The following is a 22,818-nucleotide window of genomic DNA, read 5'->3' as shown; positions in this document are numbered from 1 at the left end:
CCAAATACTAGTAAGAGATTAGAAAGACATTGTATTCCATTCTTGTTAGGTGAGATTGAATGTTATCCTTACAAAATAAGTCCCGTGGATTTTTATTTCTCAAGTTGAAAAGATTTTACCATGTTAAAAATGATTTGTCGCATTATTATATTTATGCTATATTTTTTATTATTTGCATATTATTTCTACGAGTGTCGATGTTGTAGTTACAATAAAGAAGAAGGAAAATTCATTCCCAATAAATATCCAATATTCATATTGGTATGATATGTAATGATGAAATCTTCAATTCAAAAGATAATTTTTTAGTTTTTCACAATTTTATCACATTCAAAGTTACTTTTAAAAAAATTAAATATAATAATTTTCTAAAAACTAAAATATATTATCTATTTTCCTATTATGATTATAAAAGTAAAAATGATTTTATATAATTAAAAATATTAAGATTATTTATATATATATATTATGAATGCTTTTATTTAAACTATTATCATATCTATTTTGAAATTTCAGTTGTTAATTTACATTTAAATAAGTTTTAACTAAAATATTTTTTTCAAAGATGATGATCAAGATAAGAATAAAATATCTTAAATGATTTTTTTTAAAATTAAATAGATAAATTAGATTATTTTTGTTATATTTGAGTAAGAGGTAAGTTTTGATTATCAATTTTTATATTTATAATAATATAATATAAAAATCACTATTCTCGAGATTACATGTTAAAGTGCTGATATGTGAGTGTGATATCATGTGCTGTGTCGGTATAGTGGTACATAAATTGATAATATGTTTCTCTTATGAACTGTATTGGTCTAAAACATCAATGAGAACTCCTGAATACCACTTCCAGACTTGACAAGGGAAAGAACAATACAAAGGCAACAAAGCTAAAATGTAGAAAAGTAAAACGAGTTCACGACACAGCATCGTACTGTAACTAATTGTTTTCTATAAATGAAGCAAATCCTACCTTTTCAAACTTGCATGTCAATTCCTTTTATGTTTTGTTTGATTTCTTGAAAAATAAATGGGAAAAAATTTGAGGAAAAAAACCTAGAGAAGAGAGTATACAAATAAAAGGAAGAAAATAATTAATCTTATTTTGCTTGGTAAAAAAATAAAACATGTATATATATATATAATATTTTAAATTAATTTTATATACTTTAACGAATATAATTAACAGATAGATAGATGGATGAAATTTATATTTTTCTTCCTTACATTTATCTTCACTGAAGAGGTAGAAATTTTTGGGTCCATGTACGATTTTTTTTCTCTCTCCTTAATGGTTGATGATAGAAGAAAAATAATTTATATATAGATAGAGAGGAACAATGTCACTTTACTATTACTTTTACTAGAGATACTTTATTATTGTTTTTATACATTATAGATCCAAGGGTCATATCAAAAGTTCTCATTATTGATCATGTACACAAAGTTTTATAAAATTTTAACAATATTTGATCATTCATTAAATAAGTTTAGTTTATTATATAATACACCCTTTCAATATATAAGTAAATGTTGTGAGTAATATACATAATTAGAATTTAACTACTAGATTATTCAATCATTCACGTTTTTGGAAATTTGGATAAAATTATAAAATTATAATTCAATTTTATAAAATTAGTTTATTTGATAAAATTTATACTTATTTATATATTATAAAATATTTTAATCTTTAGAATTTCCAGAAATCAAGCTCAAATATTCTTCACTAATTATATGTTTATTTGATTATCATGAAAACCAAATTTGGGACACTAATGAACAACAAAAGGGATATTTTTCCATTATATAACTAAAAGAAACGCACATATTAGAGTCAAAGGGCTACCATCTACCACAATAGCAATGTTATACTGTCAATCAAACTAAAATTTTCAAAATTATTTTTTACTTTTTATTATTAAATTAAATAACATTGACCTTACCAATGTTCCGTTAAAAAAACAACACAAACGTCAATGTTGAATTCAATCACTATTTTTTTTAAAAAAAAATAGCAAGAGACTTGACTCACACTAATAATAACTTTTAAAATATTCTTTTATAATCAACCATTTTGAACATAAAATAAAAAATAAAAATCACCATTGACTTGGCCTCATGCACTTCTTCTTCAAAATCCTTCTTTCCTACTTTTTCATATTTCACACACTTTCTTCCTTTCCTAATCTCTCGTCTTATTTCACACTATATATCTTCCTTTTTTGAATTTTATCTCACTGTGTACTCCTATTTTATATTCTTTATTTACTATTTGTTACATGTTGTGAACGGTAATAGTACAAATGACAACAACTGTAGTTCAAATTACAAAATAAAGGAAGAAGAAGAGTGTGACAAACAAAGTGTTACCACCTTCCGCTATAATGAACATGAACAAAGAGAAGAGTATGACAATGATGACACCTCTAACTTTGATCACAAAAAGAACATAATAATGATGGTAGAACACAATGGTAGATAATAAAAGAAAGAGGGAAATTATATTTGGTATCAACTATCTACAGCTTCTACCCTTTTCAATCCTGTAAAAAAAAGTCGCGAATATCATACGTTTTTTCCCATTTTGATTCTGAGAATTAGACAATGTTACAGATAATTATAAACTAAGGGATAAAAAATCACGTAAAAAATACCAAATAATTAGAGATTAAGGGACTAAAATTGCAGAGAAAGAATTTAACAACCAAAATTATGGATTTTGTAAAGTTACCAAAATTAAAATTATGCCATTTAAGTAATATGATTAAACAATGATCATTAAATCACTAGTACAAAATATGAAAATAACGACCCTTTATTTAGTGCGGCTTTGCGTTTAAACGTATTTGTAAAAAATGCGGTGGCATTTTTGTAATTAAATTGATTTACAAATGCGGTCTTACCCTAGAACCGCATTTGTAAATCAATTTTACCCTAAAAATTGAAGCGCGCCACTAGTTTTCACTTTCACTTTCGTCTTCTCCGCTCTTCGTTTCAACGTTCTCAGTTTCAGTTCCCTCTGCATTGTAAGTTTCAGCTCTCTCCGCTCTTCGTTTCACTCGTTTGTTTTCGTTTTCGTTTTTGCATCATTCATTATTCACTTCCTTGGCATTGTCATTTTCGTTTCCTAACTCGTTTTTGGCATATAGGTTACTGTTCTATTGGTTTCGTTGGTTTTTTCTGCTCCGCCACTGCCACAACTTCCGCCACCGCCTTTGCCTTCGTCTTGTGCCTCTGCCACTCCGATCACCATCAACCTAAAGGTTGGTGTTGTATTTAATATTTATTTAATATTTTGAATTTATATTTAATATTTTGAATTTATATTTAATATTTTGAATTTTTATTTAATATTTTGAATTTTATTTTTCTGTATTATAATATATATTTAATTAATAACTAATACAACTTGGAATTTATAACTAATAACTAATAATTTATATATTTGTGTGTATTTTGAATTTTTGTATTATATAATTTCTATTTTCTTAAATTTATATTATATATTTAGTTAGTTGTTAATTACATTTTAATAAAAGTTTTATGTTATGTTAGTTATTGTTACTTTTAGAAAAGAAATATCGTGTTTGGATTGAGTCCGGGGGTGTTCGACCCTCGGCAAATGTGTGAGATTGAATAGAATACTAATTATTAGAAAATCCTAACTATATTCCAGAATATATAATGGATCGAAGTTGGATTAATGTTGTTCGTATAAGTGATGAGTACGAAAGGGGAGTAGAGGAATTTATACAATTTGCGCAACGTAACGCGATTATTAGTGGTCATGATGGAGCAAAGATCAGGTGTCCGTGCGTTAACTGTTTGAATGGAAGGATACTGGATGTGAATATCATGAGGAAACACCTGCTATGTGATGGGTTTCTTCGATCTTATACAACTTGGACATGGCATGGTGAATTATTAAATTTACCACGTGTTTCCGTAACTGAAGAATATGTGGGTTCTACCATGGATGAAGCAGTACACGATGATGGAGATGATGATCGATTGGAGGACATGATTCGTGATGTGGGAGCTGAGTGTTTTGCAAAAGCGCATGGATATGAAAGTATGTCAAAAGATGCAGAGACTCCTTTGTATCCTGGATCAACTAACTTCACACGGTTGTCGGCGGTGTTAAGATTGATGAATTTGAAGGCAATAAACGGATAGACTGATAAAAGCTTCACGGAATTGCTCCAGCTGTTGAAGGATATGCTTCCAGAGGGAAATAGTCTACCTAATCGTAATTACGAGGCCAAAAAGATTCTTTGTCCAATGGGTATGGAGTACAAAAAGATACATGCATGTCCTAATGATTGTATATTATACCGGAAAGATTTTGAATTGTTGAAAAGTTGTCCGAGGTGTGGGTTATCACGTTATAAGTTGAAACAAAAAGATGATGATTCTATTGATGACATGGAAAAGCATGGACCCCAATGAAGGTTATGTGGTATCTTCCCATCATTCCAAGGATGAAGCGTTTGTTTGCAAACCTAGACGATGCTAAGAATCTTAGATGGCATGCAGATGAGAGGAAATGCGATGGCATGTACCGACATCCAACTGATTTTATTCAATGGAAGAAATTTGATGATGACTTTCCAGAATTTGGTAAAGAATCAAGAAATATCCGACTTGGTTTAGCTACAGACGGAATGAATCCATTTGGTAATATGAGTACAAATCACAGTTCATTGCCTGTATTACTAGTTATTTACAACTTACCTCTTGGATTGTGCATGAAGCGAAAATACATGATGTTGTCTATGATGATATCCGATCCGAAACAACCAGGGAATGATATTGATGTTTATCTAAGTCCCCTAATTGAAGATTTGAAGTTAATGTGGGACCAGGGTGTCGAAGTATTTGACGGATTTGCTAATGAAACTTTCAAGCTTCATGTCATGTTATTTTGCACCATCAATGACTTTTCGGCATATGGTAACTTATCAGGTTATAGTGTTAAGGGTCACAAAGCGTGTCCAATATGCGAAGAAGACACTGCTTCTCAACAATTGAAACATGGAAGGAAAACAGTATATCTTCGGCATCGGAGGTTTCTTAGAAGTCATCATCCTTACCGGAGGTTGAAAAAAGCCTTTAATGGACACCAAGAGGGTAGTGATCCACCAACTCCATTAACCGGTGTTGAGGTTTACGAAAAGGTAAATAACATAGACCACACCTTCGGTAAGCCCAAAAAAAAGTCATCTGTGACAAATATTTGGAAGAAGAAATCAATCTTCTTTGATCTTCCGTACTGGTCGAGGTTAGAAGTCAGACATTGTATAGATGTAATGCATGTTGAGAAGAATGTGTGTGATAGCTTAATTGGTACACTTCTTAACATTAACGGGAAGACGAAGGATGGTCTAAATGCTCGTTTAGATTTGATTGAGATGAACATACGCGGCGAGTTAGCACCCATAGAAATGGGTAAGCGTACATATTTGCCCCCAGCCTGTTACACAATGTCAAAAGATGAAAAAACTAGTTTTTGTCAATGTCTAAAGGGTGTGAAAGTGCCACAAACACATTCCTCAAAGGTGAAGAGCCTAGTGTCAATGCAAGATTTGAAGTTAATTGGGTTGAAGTCTCATGATTGTCACATCTTGATGCAACAGTTGTTGCCGGTAGCTATCCGTGGGATCTTACCAAAAAATGTTAGACACACCATAACTCGTTTGTGCTCATTCTTCTCTTCCATCTGTTGTAAAGTCATTGATCCCTCAAAACTAGATGAACTTCAAAATGAAATTGTTGTTATCTTGTGTGAATTGGAAATGTTTTTTCCTCCGTCTTTTTTTGACATTATGGTTCATCTAGTGGTGCATCTGGTAAGAGAGGTTAGATTGTGTGGACCAGTGTACTTAAGATGGATGTATCCTGTTGAGCGGTATATGAAAATTTTGAAAGGTTATGTGAAAAATCATTATCGTCCAGAGGCTTCAATGATTGAAAGGTACATAGCTGAAGAAAGTATTGAATTTTGTTCAGAGTACATGACAAAAGCAAATCCAATAGGTGTTCCAGCTAATTCATGGCACCACAGGCGTTCTACAACTAAATGTTTACGTGGTGTGAATATTGTAAGCAAATCTCGATCAGAAGTCTTGCAAGCACATTTGTACATATTGAATAACACAGATGAAGTTGTACCTTACATAGAAGCTCATAAAGCCATTGTGAAGGCAAATAACCCAAGACAAGTAGAGAAATGAGTCTTGATGGAACATAATAGAACTTTCATGCCTTGGTTTAAAGATGAGGTGTTCAAGGATTCAACGGCATCAGAGACCTTGACTTGGTTGGCTGCTGGATTGAAGTTTGATGTCATCTCATGTACAACGTACGAAGTGAATAATTGTATATTTTACACAAAGTCCATGGATGAAAAGAGTACAATTCAAAATTTTGGTGTTACTCTTGAAGCCGAGTCAATGCAGTTTTCGACTTCGAAAGATACAAATCCAGTACTTGGATCAATGGCATACTATGGGTTTATAGAAGAGATATGGGAGATTGACTACACTAAGTTTTCTGTTCCAGTTTTCAAGTGTAAATGGGTTGACAATAAAAGTGGGGTTAAAATTGATGAATCAAGATTCACACTAGTGGACTTTCGAAAGATAGGGTATCGAGATGAGCCATTTATAATGGTTCAACAAGCATCTCAGGTTTTCTATGTGAAAGATCCTACGTTAGAACATTGGTATGTCGTTTTACACGGGAAAAAACAAGGGGAAGCCATAGATGATATTGAAAATGGCGAAACTCGTTCATTCACACCAATGATAACTAATAAAGATGACGATGTACTTGATGATGTACATGCAACCCGTAAAGACCACAATGAAGGAATTTACATATAAACATTCAACCCACATGCAACATGTAAATAAACATTTAGAATTTTTTGTATTATTTTTATATGATTTTAATTCGATGCACATTAACTAATGTTTGTTACCTAATTTTTTTAACAGAGACATGGATGACGACCAGACTCCAAACAGACCTCAATCTGGACGAGGCAGTAAAGGACCTACTAGATTGAAGCGTCTTGCATTGAGACGTGCTACTGGTGAGAAGACACATGTTGACATTGACGTCAACACTGGAGTGGCTTTTGGTCCTAAGGCAGATGAGTTTATGAGCTATCTTGGAGTTGTTTCTCGTGAGAGGCTCTCCATTTTGATTAATTCATGGGATGAGGTTTCAGAGGTTGATCGGAACATGCTATGGGAGGATGTTCTGGTAAGCTTTACATTATTATTGTTATCATATAATGCTTTTTAATATTGATTAATTAATTTTAATTTGATGATGTTATTTTCCAGGCAATCTTTGACATTCCTGATGTGGAACCGCTTTGATCAAAGATATTATCCAATATCGCACTTAAATTTCGTACCTTTAAGTCAAGACTGACTTCGAGATACATTTTTGGCGACCTTAAAGACGAAAATCCATGTTTAAAGTACCAACATATTGATGAAGAGACATGGCGTCTTTTTAGAGAAAGCCGTGAAAATGAGGCTTGGATGGTAAGTGAAGTAACTTTTTTGTTTATATAACATTAATAAGTTTATCTTATTTACTTCAGTTTGTTTATTTCAATTATGACAGGATCGTCGGAAGAAAGCTCAAGAGATAGCTTTGAAGAATCTTACCCCGCACGTTATGTCTCGTTCGGGGTATAGAAAACTTGAGCAAACACTTATGGTGGAAAAGGAGAAATCTCAACAGGGGACGTTGTCTGAGAATGTGGAAACAGGGGTCACTTCTCCTCCATCACCACCTTTTCGCCATGTAAAATGGAAGAGGGCCCGAATTAAAAAGTCGGGTGCACCAAGTTCTGAGCAATCCGGGGTTATAATCGAAAAAATTGTAAGTTATTTTTGTTATTTTCAATTTTTTTAAAGCATTAATTATATTAATGATTGAAAATATGATTTTTGTGTACTCTTGCAGGATTCCTTGGAATCCGACGGTAAATTTGTTGCTGAAGGTCGTCACGATATCCTGGTTGAAGCAATTGGACGACCTGAACACTCTGGTCGTGTTCGTGCCGCTGGACAAGGGGTCGGAATTAAACTTTATTTTGGAGTTTCAGAACGACAGCCATCCTCCTCCTCCAAGAAGAGTAAGTTACGTGAAGAAATAATGGAGGAGATGAGAAAGGAGACTGATTTGATGTGGCTGGAGATGAAAAAGGAGAATGATCGAATGCGACAAGAGTTTCTATCGCAACAAGTTTGTGCTGAGCCGATTGAACCCCTTGTTAGTCCCACTCCCAAGAGCACAAAGGGGAGTTGTGCGGGTCCTCCAACATCAGGGGATGATATCAATGGGCAGACAGAGGATTGTGAGCTACTGGTAGTGTGCGGCAAACTTCCTCGGGTGGTGGCACTTGGAAAAGTCTATAAAAACGCCACCACCTTACATAACGTTCCTCTCTCCCCTGATGTGGCGAAGATAACAGTTGAAAAAGTACGATTTCCTGATGCTCGTGTCCCACTACCTTCAGATGAGGTAACCACTGTAGCCGATGCATTTCAGACATTCGTTGCCTGGCCCAGAGAGCTCATTCGATCTATGCCCGAACCTCATGTAATAATTTCGTTTCATTATATTATTTTTTATTTATATTTATATATTACATATAATTTAATACAAATGTTGTTTATCTTGTAGAAACCTTTTCAGCCACCAAGTCCAAAAAAGAAGCGTGAGGTTCCAGTTGACGATCCTATGGCTTCCCTACGTCTCATTGCTAGTCAGATTGGCAATGATCCTTTTCCAGTTCCGTGGGATAATACATTTTTTCAAATAAACACTGAACTGCCACTGATGATTTACAACACTGATTTATCAGAATTTATATCTGGGAAACAGGAGCTCAATATAAGTATAATTCAATTTTTTATGATGTAAGTATCTTTACCTATTATTCAATTTACTTTATGTTAAATTATTATTGATTATGCTTTAACTAAAAACTTGTAGGTTTTTGCATAGAGTCTGTATCACTGAGGGGAAGGAAAATATGTATGGATTCTTAGATCCTGCATATACTAATCCCGTTGGACCAAACTCAACTGAGACTCAAGCATACATCACTAACATCCTGGAAAAAGAGGGAAAACAAATTTATTTATGCCCTTATATTAATGAGTAAGTTTAATTATATGTCATCAATTATTATTATTTCATGTTTTAAATATTTACTAACTCTTTTCATTGATCATATAAGCATCATTGGCAGTTACTTGTCTTATCAATGGTTGATAAGACTGTTGTGTGGTTCTGTTCCCTACACAAGAAGATGCCCACAAAATTTAAGGATATCATTGATACGTAAATATAGTATAAACTTAACTTTGTATGTTACTAATTAACCATCTACTAACGAGGTTTTTTGTATTAACCAGTTCATGGCGTGGATATAACATCCTAAAAGGTCGATCCAGTTCAAATAATTTGAACTACATAAGAGTAAAGGTTTGTAATTTTTTTCTTTCTCTATTATCATTGTTTATCAATATACTAACATATTACTTTTTATTGAATTATAGTGTAATAAACAACTAGGAAGCTATGAGTGTGGCTATTGCATTATGCAATGGATGATTACCATTATAAGACTAGGTGTTAAAACTGGTTGGAAAAAGGTATATGTTAAATCATTTTTATAATTCTTGAACATATATATATCTAGAAACTAATTTATGTCAACTTTGCAATGCAGTTATTCACAGAAGAAACACCAATGAGTGAGGAAGGCATTTCATATGTTAGAGATTCTTGGTCCACATATTTCATTAATTTTTATAACTCTAGCATAGGTAAACAATAGTGGTTTTATTATATGTAATTTGATCACTTGTAAATGTACATTTTGATGATTTCAATTGATTACTACATTTCTGTATTTGTCTGACTGGGTTTGATCATTATGCAGGTTATTTAAATATATGGTTTCTACACAAAACAGAGTGAACTTTAAAAAAAAAAGCACTATTTACAAATGCGGTCATTTATCAAGACCGCATTTGTAAATAGTGAATTCGCATTTACAAATGCGGTCTTCTTAAATGACCGCATTTGTAAATAGTGATTTATGAATGTGGTTTTTACCAAGACCGCATTCATAAATCCTAAATCCCAAACCCACTTCCTAATTCAGAATAATATACAAATGCGGTTATTTTAGGTAACCGCATTTGTAAATGTGATTTATGACCGCATTTGTAAATTTAAAATAGCCGCATTTGTTTTACATATCTGCGCTAGTGATTGCATATAATTACGTTTGTCATCTTATATATATAAAGATCCCCAAATCCTCCTCCAAAACCAATTATTGGTGTGTAACTAAAGTCGTGGTTTTAATTATGCAAAGTAAACAAATTTGCTTTCAATATCTGTTCGTGAAAGTGTTGTAACTTTATGTGGAGAGACACTTCTAGTTGTAGAAAGTTTCATGGACTAAAAATTGGGAGTCTATTTGCAAGCCAAAGAGGATTGGTGATTTTGGGATTTAGAAAGATGAATCTTAAGAATTAAATTTTCACTAAAAAGAATTATTAAATAAAAATCAATTTTAAAGATAAAAAATAATTAATTGTTATAGTGTTTAAATTAGAAACCATTTTAAAGACTAAAAAAATTTTTAGTTTCTAAATTAATTTTTATTATTGATAAATAGTTTATAAATTGATATCTAATTAGTTATCAAGATTTTTGCTACTATTTAACAATGACGTGATCCTTTGTGTTAAAAAATTATTGATTATTGAATATGTTGAAAAATTATAATCACAAAATATTATTTCTACATAAAAAATATATAAAGTTATAATTCAATCTACTACTTTGACATATATGAAGAAATTAAATATTTTAATAATGTTTAGAAAATATTCATATCTAAAAACAAATTATTATAAGCAAAGACAAAATTATTTTTTACTTTGCAAATATTTGTGCAATATCCTTGTTTCTATATGAAACATTCAAAATAAAATCCAGGCATTCCATTTTTAACTTTAAATGCTAAGATGAGCCAATATCAAGTTATATCAATAAAAAAAAATTGTGATCATGATATTAAGCATAAAAAGATACCAATATTGAATATTACACCAAATAACAATCATATTAATGAAACTTATACATTTACAAAAGTTTGAAGAGTTCATTATTTAAAATTACTAAATAAAAAAAAAAACACACAAAGAAGAAACATAAAGTTCTAAGCTTGATTGTGAATTGTTTGTTATGAAACTTTTGTATTTTTTTTTTGTGAAAATACTTACCTTTGTTGAGAATTCTTGCTATATCCTTTATTTGAGAGTTACCTTTGTCTTGTGTGTTTGTAGTTATGAGTGATAGTTAAAAGAATATGCAAGTTTTTAATCTTAAAGAGATATAAAAAAAGATAATTAGTGAAACTTTTTTAAGAAACTTTTTAAAGGAAAACTAAACACAACCCAAGAGTTGTGGATAAATACTTATCCACTAGAGTATGTAGATAATACTCATCACTTTAGTCTATATGTAATATCTACTAACTCTACTTCCTAGGTAATACCCGTCAACTTCAGTTCGTAAGTATTATACCCACCAACTGGAGTTTGTAAGTAATACCCACCAACTTGAGTTTGTAGGTAATACTCACTAACTTCAGTCCGTATCTAATACCTACCAACTTAAGTCCATATGTAATACTTACCCACTATAATCTATGAGTACATCCGAAGGTGATGTAGCATACCTTTCTTTAATGATATCATTTTTTTTTATTTTTTTTTCTTATTATTTACAATTATAATTTATAATTATTATTTATGAATATTATTTATATTATAATATATCATATTATTATAGTTATTAATATTATTAAGATTATTTATATTATTAATATTGTTAATATTATCAGTATTATTAATATCATTAATTGTATTAATATGTTTTTAGTATTATTGATATTATAATAATGGTATAAATAAAAATATTAATATTGTTAATAATGTTAATAAAAATATTTATATTAATAATAATATTTAATTTACCTAGAATATAAATTCGTTAGTAAAATTTGTGTATAATGTAAAATTTATCTATAAATAAAGATCCGTAGGTAATAATTTATATGTAATGCTGAATTTATATATGAAATCAGATTGTAAATAATATTAATGCTGAATTTTTATAAATTCAGTAAATTACGCTAAATTTGATTATGGACTCAGAAATCCGCTAATAAATCTGATTTTTTAAGTGTTAATTAACACCAAAATTTAATTATTGAAATATAATAAAAAAATATAAAAATTAGGTGCTCAATTGATTTTTTTAATAAAAACTCAATTAAAAATATTAAAATTGATAAGAAGCTTAATACTTAATTAAATGTAAATTAAATATTAAGGTAGCTGCTTTGAGTATATTTGTGCTCTTAAAAACATTTCAAGCTTAATTATAATGGTTCAATTATGCATTTTGCAGTTACTTTTTATATAGAACATAGTTATTTGTGATATTAATGGGTGTTTACTCATTGTCTAAAAGATGGAGACATTCTTGAGTTATTAAAATTGAGTTGTGGATAATTTTCCATGAAACGTGTATTACTTGGAATTGGGAGATGTATCTTCTATAAATTGTTATGCGTAATTAATCAATCTGAAGCTTTATTTGCCTTACCATTTAAACAAAAAAGAAGAAGCAAGTTGGTAGTTTACAAATTGATGCTGATTACCATGACGGTATTCGATGATAAGCATGCATAATTGATAAATTTATTAACTTTTATGCTGATTATCTTAAAAATAATAATATTGATATAATATGTAATTGACTGACTTTACATGATATTTTGCAATCAATTTGGCAGAGTTTTCTACGTTAATGCAATATTGTCATTAATGGCCATAATATATGTCGGGAATGAGTGGTCTTTCATATAATTTTGCATGAAAAATCATTGAAAGAGAAAAATTGGGGTATGGTAAACAAGTAGGTCCCTAAGGTCACTCGTTGGACCAATAACGAGCAGCAGCAGCAGAAAATGAGGCCCACGTATTGACAAATAAAGAATGAAAGCACCTCATAAAGTTTCTACAAATGTTTACGTCCATGGTCCCCTTCAAGAGTTAAAGACTAGCGCACCAAAACACGTCACTGCGAATTAACATGCATTTTGGCTTCCGTGTGCTAAAGATAAATAAATGAACAAGAGAATAAAGCAAAAAGAAAAGAAAGAAACTTAAAGAGGGTAAAACAAAATAAAATGAACAAAGTAAAAAATTTGTATATTTTAAAAGTGAAGAGAGCACATAAAAAAGTAGAAAAGGAATAAAATTATGGAAACTCCTGAGTGGGATTCCCTGCTCCTTTGCTCCCTCCCCAAAAAAGACTAAACTACTCTCTCCGCTTCCCCTTCTTCTTGCCCATTCTTTTGTCCTTTTCCACTTTTTCTTTTCCCCCAAAAATTTAAATAAAATAAATTCAGGGTTTGACGAGTCAACTCGTCACGAGTTGCTGTTCATGAGGACGAATGTCTTTCAGCAAACCCAAAACCTGTTGCATTGTTGGCCTCTTCCAAGGATCTTCCGCCGTACACAAAAACGCCACTCGGAGACTCTCCACCATCTCACTCACTACCGAGTCACCACCGACTAGGAGCCTCTCGTCCACAACCCTAACGCCGTTCCCCTCCCTCACCGCCTTCCTCGCCGCTGCCACCGTCTCCGCCGTGCTTTCCTTCCCAGTTAGGAGCTCCATCAGCGCTGCCCCGAAGCAGTACACGTCGGCCTCAATGCCGCCGTTCGGGTTCGGGTCGGGTCGCAACCCGAAATCGGAGATCCGGGGCTCGAAATCGTCGGCGAGTAGAATGTTGGAGGTGACGAAGTGGCCGTGCACCACGGGCTTCGAACGCGCGTGGTGCAGGTAAGCGAGACCACGCGCTATACCAACCGCGATACGGTGTCGTGTCAGCCACCCCATCTTTTCTGGGGATCCATCGTCCACGACGCCGTTTTGAATCTCCCACGTGTCGCTTGTCCAGTCCTCCACGTTGGTATCCCCAGTTGGAAGCTCGTGTAGCCATCTTCCTAGGTCGCCGTTCGCCATGTACTCGTACAGTACCAGTTTCTCCTTACCTGAGAATTTCACCAAAATAATAATAAATATAACTATGCAGTTCAAAAAATTAATACGCCTATTATATATATATATATATACACATATTTTTTCTGATTAGACAAGTGTAACATCTTTTATATATTTCTTTTATGTATAGAATACTTAAAAAGAATTTTGATAACCATACAAAAATGATACTAATAGCTATTATACTAAATTGAAAAGGAATGGGTACTAATGTGTGCTAGTACTACAACGGGTAACTTGATATCTTCCTTTCCCTTGTAAATTATGTCATGTTCTCTCAGCTGGATAAGAAACAAACTAAAATTTGCGAGCTATTGACAGTGGATTCAAAATTAAAATTAAGTTAAAATTGAATGGGTCCATTGAGACAACGCGATAATATATTTTGGATGAAAAGAAGTTAATGGTAAGTACATTACGATTTTGGCAATTGTGGGAACTCAAAAATTAAACCTGCGGAAAGTACAGTGCGCACGAATTACCACGCGCAATCATAACCAGGGACGATAGATTTTATATTAGGGGAAGAACGAGAGGAAAGAATGACACAACAGAAGGCAACATGTTATGGAACAGAACAGACAAAGACATTAGAAAATTAAAACCCGTGAAAGCCATTAATGAGCGCAGAGCAACGAAAATTAAAAAAAAACATTTATTTTGAAACAGAGTGTGGAGTACGGCACGCTTACCAGCAATGCAGTAACCGGAGAGGGGCAACAGGTTGGGGTGCTTGAGTCTTGAGAGGTCAACGAACGTGGCGACTGAGTCATCAGGATCAACGTCTCTAGCGTGTTCCAGGACCTTGATTGCCACGTGGAGGTCCCCCGGCAGCACGGCTCTGTAAACGGGCCCACACCTTCCCTCCGCGAGCAGCGAGTCTTTACCGAAGTGTGAGGTGGCAACAATGAGGTCCTTGAAGCTAAGGTTCATCAACGGCTTCTCGAACATCACCACCGGCGCAGAAGACGGTTCCTTCAGGTCAGCCACCCACGTTGACCCCGATTCAGTCTCGAACGCGAACGGCCCTGATTTCTCCACCCTGCTAGTCACCACGTTCATTCCATGTGGAACCGGCATGGAAATCGCCCACTTGCTCCTCTTGGCGCGTTGCTTCCTCTTCCGAATAATAATGCGGAGTACCCAAATGGACAACAGAATTAGGACAAGGGCTGATCCTGCTGACGAGGCTGCAGCAATCAGCGCTTTGGATTTTCTCTTCCCTTGTTTCTTGTGGGTGGCTTGCGCTGAGTTTTTACTGCTGTTGGTCGTTTTCGACGCGGTGTTGTCGTAGGTGAAATTGTTGCCAGCGTGGACAAAAGCTGATTTACCGAAACTGTTGAATTTGGTTAGGCTAGTTGATGAGGTGAAGTTGTTATAGGAGATGTTCAGGAACTCGAGGGTGGAGAGTGGAGGGAAATCCAAAGGGAAATTTCCCGCGAAGGTGTTGTTTGATAAGTCCAAGTAGCGAAAAGAGTGAAGAGAGGAAACTGGTTTTACGTTGGTTTGGAGATTACAGTTTGAGAGATCGAGGTGTACAAGCTTGAAGAGGTTTTGGAGTCCGGAGGGGAGTGTTCGCAGGTTGTTATTGGAAAGGTCGAGGATTTTAAGGTTCTGGAAGGCAGAAAGTTGGATTGAATTGGTGAACCTGTTGTGGGAGAGATTGAGCGTTTGAATGGATGAAAACGAAAACGAGGTATTTTGTGGTGTGGGTTTGGAGGAGTGAACAATGATGCTCCCTCCGAACCTGTTTCTGGAGAGGTTTATTTCCAACAAGGATGAAGTTGACCAAAACCAGCTTGGCACGTGGCCTTGTAAGGAATTTCCTGAGAGATCGAGAACCTGTAGGTTGGACATGTTCCTCAGGTAACCCCAGGAGATTGTGCCAGTGAGGTTTTGGGATGGAAGTACTATTCTGGTGATTTGAGCTTGTGAACAGTTGGTTTGGAACCAGGAGTAAGCGTTGAAGCCAGAGACTGATTTGAAAGCCTTCGACACCAAGACGTGCTCTTCATCACTGTTGCATGAAGATTCCACCAGAGAAAATAGCGATAAGAGAATCAAGAATCTGCAAAAGGGCTTCATTGTGCGCCACTGTTTTGGTTTTCCTGTCCTAGCTAGAAAGAAAAGAAAAGAAAAAAAACAGAGCTTGGTTTGTTTTCTCTAATGTTGCTTAGGTTCGCGGCTAGTGGATATAGAGGAAGTGGGAAGGAGGCAACGGCGTCATATGTTTTAAAGGGAGAGTTAACGGCGATTGAACATGACATGGAAGGTGAAACTTGACAGATAATTTAATTTAACGGAAATTGAAAAAAGAGAGGGAAGAATAGTCTTTTAAAAGAAATAAAAAAAAAATAAGATTAGCTCTCAGTGATGCGGTGATTGCGATTTTTTTATTTTATTTTTGACTTTTGGATTTCATTTAAAGTATTTGCTGCCATGACGTAATTGGTATGGAATATGGGGATGTTTTTTTTGTTGGGTATGGTTTAATTGAGGGGAAGTGTGGGAATTGAGATAGAATGTAAAACTCAAATTATGAACTTCAATCTGGAAAGAGAGTTTTGAAGATGACTTGGGCTTGCTTTGAAACTAATGGGGTCCCAGTTCAATTACTCGAGTCTATGATGCATTAATGATCCAAATAGAATATGATGCAATGGGAGACTTGTTCAGCTAAACCGTAGTGCCCACAGTAGAAGTCACAAATGACATGTCCAAACCAAGAGTTGACAATACTTTGCAACATGAATATAAGGAGGAACACACATCCATGTTACGTAAAATCAAATTATTTGATGATAATGGCTCCATTAATCAGAGGAATCAGCAGAGAATAATTATAGTTTGATAGAATGATTAGTCTTTTCGACAAAGCAAGAAGAGTGATATGTTTGGTTTGGACACAAAAAAATAATAGAACTGTATTGACTAATATGGGTGAGTATGATAGATTGTGTGTGGAGAAGGGTCAAACACCAATTGCAATTATTGTCTAAAACAAATCACATGCAAACACTAGATTACAAAATACTTGACTCAATAATTCTGGGTCTTCCACTAAATTAGTCCTCCGATCAGTTACGAAAGGTTTTTGGTCCCTCTTTAGTCATTTTAATTGCCAAGCTTCTCCCATGTAATTTATTCCTACACGTTAATTAGAACATGTGGTTTGAAAGATATCTCCAACTAACCAATAAGCAAGAGCACCCCATCAAAATCAAAATTCCTCTCTTACCAATTAAATACATTATAATACTAAAACAGAATTTAAATGAGAAAAAAGAAAAATGTTTTTAGGAACTACTCCTAGATGATTTAATTCATCCTGTTTAATTTCCTTTAAAATAAATAAAAGAAAATAGAATAAGGTGTACGAAAGAAACAGGTAGGGAAATTCCTGTTTGAGAAAATGACAAATTGCAACGCGATGGTATAGTAATAAAATTAAGGCGAAAAGAAAGAGTGGTTTAAAAGTATAGATTGATCCAGGTGCTAAATGTCATCTCTCTGGCACGTGATCTTGGCTTCTTCCTTTTGCCTTCGTATGTAGTGATTCTCTGTTAATAACTTGGAATCGTTTTCGATGGTAAGTTAAGAGGATGCAGCTATCATCCAACGCTCTCCCTCAATCCAAAATTCCCTAAACTTGCACACTTATACTTCAAACTAATATAAATAATGTAACAAGTATAATCATTGTACACTTGTATTCTCATTTAATTATAAACTATCGCTGTTATTATTAAAATTAATAAATCTACCTAATACCTATATATCCTCTGCCTCCATTCATTTATGCTATGTTTAGATTAAGGAAAGATTTTTGGGTGGAGAATGAGTGGATTATAGAGGATGTGTGAGGATATATGAGTTATTGTTGTTTAGATTGAGAAATAATATAATGAATTTGTGAGGATGATTTATTAAAATTTGTGAGTGATGTGATAGTTATAAAAAAATTTAAAAATTATCTTAAAAGTGTAAAATATAAGTTTACAAATTTATCTTTATTATTAAAAAATATTTTAATAACGAGAGTTATGGTATATTTTTTTTTTAGGTTTGAGTTAATTAATTTTTTCTAATATATAATATTAATAAATACTCTTATTTTGTAATAAAAAATAATTTTATATTGAATTGAAATAAATTTATTAAATATATTAAAATTTTTGAAAATAATATTTATTATTATATACATTTGTTATTTTATATAACTACATAGATTTTGTTGATATTATAATTTTATTTTATTATTTTATTATTTATAAGTATATATTGTTATTAATAATATAATTAAATATTTTTAAAATTATTAAATAAATTTATCTAATATTTAATTTTGCATATTATATATGCATTGTTACAAAGTTATATGGTTAAGTGTATTAACTAAAACACATTTATTCTACATAAACATCTCTTCTAATCTTTACATATGTGAAAGGAAAGAAAAATTCATATAACTCGATGAAAAAATGTGACTATTGTTGTGTGGCTGTAGTCCTCCGAGAAAAGTGGGCTTAGAAGGACAATAATATATCACGGGCTTGTTATTAACATCCCCTTTTTGCTAACATATTTTTAAGAGGGGACTATTTTGAAGCTTAAACTTTTATTAATTGTTTGCAAGATTAGTTCAACAAAAAGTTGTAAAGGGAGGGATTGTTGGCATAATTAATCCATTTTTGTCTTGAATTTATTTATATTTTAACTAAGATCTTAGGAGTACATATCAAATTAGAGTATTTAATACCAGTGTTTTTTTTCTAATTCAATTTAGCTTCCATTTATATTTGGTTAATCTTCTTCAAGTTAAAATTAGATTTATTTTATCGAGGCCTATATTTTATAATTTTTATTTTTTATTAATTAATTAATTAATTTAATTATTATATTGATTTGGTCATACTAAAGGCAACTCTTGTAAATTGTGATAATATCCAGATTCCATCTTTAGATAACAATTAATAGAATATAAGGGTTTGTTTTTCTTAATTATAGGAAATATTACAAAAGTGATCAAAGAATTTTTGTATGATTGCCATCTACAATGAGTCTTTAGCTTTCATTCCAATTAATGACCTCATGATAAAGGTTAGTCAACATGCCTACTAGTATGCACATCTCTCAATCTTAAGTTTCGTGGAAAAGATTGTTAATAAGATTGATAAAATATCTACTAGTACATAATTTTTCAGTATTGAGTGTAGTCGAAAAGAAAGATTAGCATAATAAATAAAAGTATACAACTCCCAAATTTTGAGTATAGACATAAATATTATGCGTTAGATTGACAAAATGGCTACTAGTGCAACATTCAATCACTTGCTCTATTATTCCTTTTGATGATTTAATATTTCATCTGCATACTAGAAGTGTTCACAAAACACCAATCTCTTAGGATAAACATATGTATTCTAATACAATGATATTATAATAATAATTTTTGAGAATAATACAAATTTAGTTACTTCAACACCCTTTAAATATTTACTATTATGTCATAACAAGATATAAAGTGTTTGATTTTAATCCATTCATTCTACAATTTATGATTTATAATATGTAAAGGTGTAAACATACTAGGAGAGAATCATCAAATAGAAACTAATTTTTAGAAATTAAAATAATTAGTCACAATAGTAATTAAATTAGAGACATTTTAGAAACTAAAAAAAAATAGTTTCTAAATTAGTTTCTATTATTGTTAAATAGTTTATAAATTGTATCTAATTAGCTACTAATGTTTTAACTGCCAATTATTTAGATTCTAAATTTGGTAGCAAAAACATTGGTTGCTAATTAGATTTCAATTTAGAAACTATTTCACAATAATATAAATTAATATAGAAATCAAAAATTTATTTAGTTCCTAAAATATCTCTAATTTACTCATTTAGTCACTATAGTAACTAATTATTTTTTGTCTCTAAAATTGATTTTTATTTCATGATTTTCTTGTAGTGACATAATTGATGAAGAATACAACTTGCTAAAAATAATAATGCTTAAAATTGTGAATACAAAAAAATATTATGTATATGCAATACCATTTATCAAAATAAAAATTATGAATATTTTTAATTATTATTTTTTACTTCTAAACAAATAATATCATTATTACTAATTTTACCACAACAATATTCTTTAAAAAAACGTTAGCTTTTATAATTATGAAAATGTTTCTTCATCGTATTATTTTCAAACTTTTTAAACATTATACATACTATATTTCTTTTTCAATGAGAGGTAGTACAATTTTAAATTAAAAAGACATGATTAATCATATCGAGAACAAGTAGCTCATAATAAGTTACTCTATAATTTATCATAAGTAAAAAAAATATAATGTTTAAAATATTCAATATATCAATTAAAAATATAGTTTAAATACAAAATTAAATAAAAATATATATCAATTATTAAAAAAACATATATAAATTTGTTAACCTGATAATTATTTCCACTAAAGATGAAGTTAACCTGATGAATTTTACAATTTTATTTCCACTGAGAACCTTGAGATAAAAAGTTATCTGTTAAGTGAACAAAATATCTAGATTACATTTATTTAAAATTGAGTCATTGTGAATGGCATGAAGTTTTTGATTTTTTTTTATGTAAGTTGTGTTTTCTATTTTATTTTTTATTTTAGTCAGCAAACCTAGTGATTGATTGATATGATGTTTTAGAGTGTCATCATATGCAGGGCTGTTACTCCAGGGTGTTTCGGGCAGCGATTCTTCCTAATTTACATAATTTCTATATATATATATATGAGAGAGAAAAAAAAAATTTGGTAATGATGATTCCATTTCTTCTTTTTAAGTTACTGAAAACTGTTTTAATATTTAAATTTTAACTTATCCAAATATTAAATAATAAAATTTCAATTTGGAAAGATGATTAAACCTCTCTTCATATATAATATTTTGTATTTATGTTATTTATAAATAGAAAATTATTTATACGTTAAAATTCTTATTCTTTATTTTATTTAATACTGGATTATAAAATGGCAAGAGACGTACATGTGTTGTCCTATGTGTGACAGTCAATTTAAGCAAATGTCTCTCACATAACCTTCCAAGTTGTTGGCAAATAAAAGATATGTTTGAACCATGTGGAATAATTGTGTGCACCAATTTGATGCCAAGATTTAATGCAAAATTGAGGAGTTTGTCAAATGGGCCAACCTATCCATTTTCCATGAAAGACTTTATTATTTATCGTATGATTGTTCTCATATATTATTGTTTGTTTTTTCTTAATTATTTTAAGTATTTTTTTTTCTATGTATTATATGCTTTTATTATCTTTAATCTTAACTCGATGCAATCTTTTCAAACCAAATTTAGTTGATTTTACAAAATTTACAATTTTACTTTTTTTTTTACAATTTTGTATGTATTAATATCACAAACGAGTTACACACAAAATAATTAATAATATTTTATTTTAAATTAATTTTAACTATAAAAATAATTTTGTAATGTTATAATTTATTAATTAAAAAACATATCAAACTATTATTTATAAAAAAAATTCTTTATTTTCTTTCATTTTTCATTTTTTTTCTTTAATCTAAAGTTTTTTTTTCTGTCAAATTCATATTTTCTCTCAAGATAGGTAAAAGATGAGAATGGAAGTGACAGGTGGACTGAGAAAGAGTAGGTCTAATACATGGAGATGTAGATGAAGATGGACAATTAGATGGATAAGGTGTTCTTGGAACAAGAGAAAATAATAGGGTTAGCAACATCAGCCCTAATTTAGCTTAATTTGGCTTGTTTATCTGTTTAAAACTCATTCTGCATAATTTGGAGTCAACTTCGATCGTGTTGCGTCAAGTTAGCCCGCTAGACTGTATTTTAAAAAAATCATATCCTATTAATTCATTATTACAATGTAATATTTATTTTATTTTATTTAAAAATAATAATTTAATGTACAAAAAATAATGTTTTATTTTAATCATTTAATGGAGTTAAGTTTTCTTGTTGATCAACAATAAAATATAAATAAATAAAAATTACTTTAGAGTGATCTAACCATGGACAAAATTGCACAAAAACGAACAGTCCCTTATTCCAGAAGTTTGTCACTAACTTCCTACTTTAGCAAATACAGTCTGACCAACCTAAGTAAATCATTTATGTTTAATCGAATATATACAAATTAGGAGATCCAAACACCAGTAAGAAAAGAAAAAAAACAGGTAAAAGAGACTTTAGAGGTTACACAAGACCAGACCTTTAGGTGAACCATGGAGTTAGTATGAAGAGTGATAATGAATATAGTTTTAAGTAAAGTTTTATTTTAAAAATTTGTTAATAAAAAATAATATAAAGAGGATATTTCAATAGGATAGTTAAAAAATTAGTCAACTTCGTTAAAATATTTTGTAGCAAAACTTTGATAAGATATTCTTATATATTTACAAACATATATATGAAAAATAGATGCAAAGCAAAACTTTAATTATTTTATTTAAGTCTTCTAACAACCTTTATACTTGAATTTATATTTTTACCTCAATTGAATGAATTGAAACAGAGATAAAATTTTAATTTTTTCAGTTGTAGGAATAAGTTTTTTAATAATTAATGAAAT

General features: G+C 31.2%; 1 protein-coding gene and 1 long non-coding RNA gene across 2 annotated transcripts; one reads left to right on the top strand and one right to left on the bottom strand.

Annotated features, from left to right (window-relative positions):
- The first annotated feature begins 8,901 nt into the window (after positions 1–8,901).
- On the top strand, positions 8,902–9,606 carry LOC137809774 (uncharacterized). The gene is made up of 4 exons (XR_011080807.1): positions 8,902–8,954; positions 9,031–9,198; positions 9,278–9,381; positions 9,456–9,606. It is a non-coding gene; the product is annotated as an uncharacterized lncRNA (long non-coding RNA).
- Positions 9,607–13,319: 3,713 nt separating this feature from the next.
- Positions 13,320–16,860, bottom strand: LOC137812146 (calmodulin-binding receptor kinase CaMRLK-like). The gene is made up of 2 exons (XM_068614058.1): positions 14,892–16,860; positions 13,320–14,189 (listed from the first exon to the last, which is right to left on the bottom strand). The coding sequence occupies exons 1-2, from the start codon at positions 16,282–16,284 to the stop codon at positions 13,552–13,554; spliced, it is 2,031 nt and encodes a 676-aa protein (XP_068470159.1). The 5' UTR covers positions 16,285–16,860; the 3' UTR covers positions 13,320–13,551.
- Positions 16,861–22,818: the final 5,958 nt, after the last annotated feature.

This window comes from Phaseolus vulgaris, chromosome 2 (assembly GCF_000499845.2).
Source record: "Phaseolus vulgaris cultivar G19833 chromosome 2, P. vulgaris v2.0, whole genome shotgun sequence".
In the NCBI taxonomy this organism is placed as follows: Eukaryota; Viridiplantae; Streptophyta; class Magnoliopsida; order Fabales; family Fabaceae; genus Phaseolus; species Phaseolus vulgaris.
The sequence above is the reverse complement of the archived record's forward strand: the minus strand, read 5'-3'. Positions and strand labels throughout refer to the sequence as shown.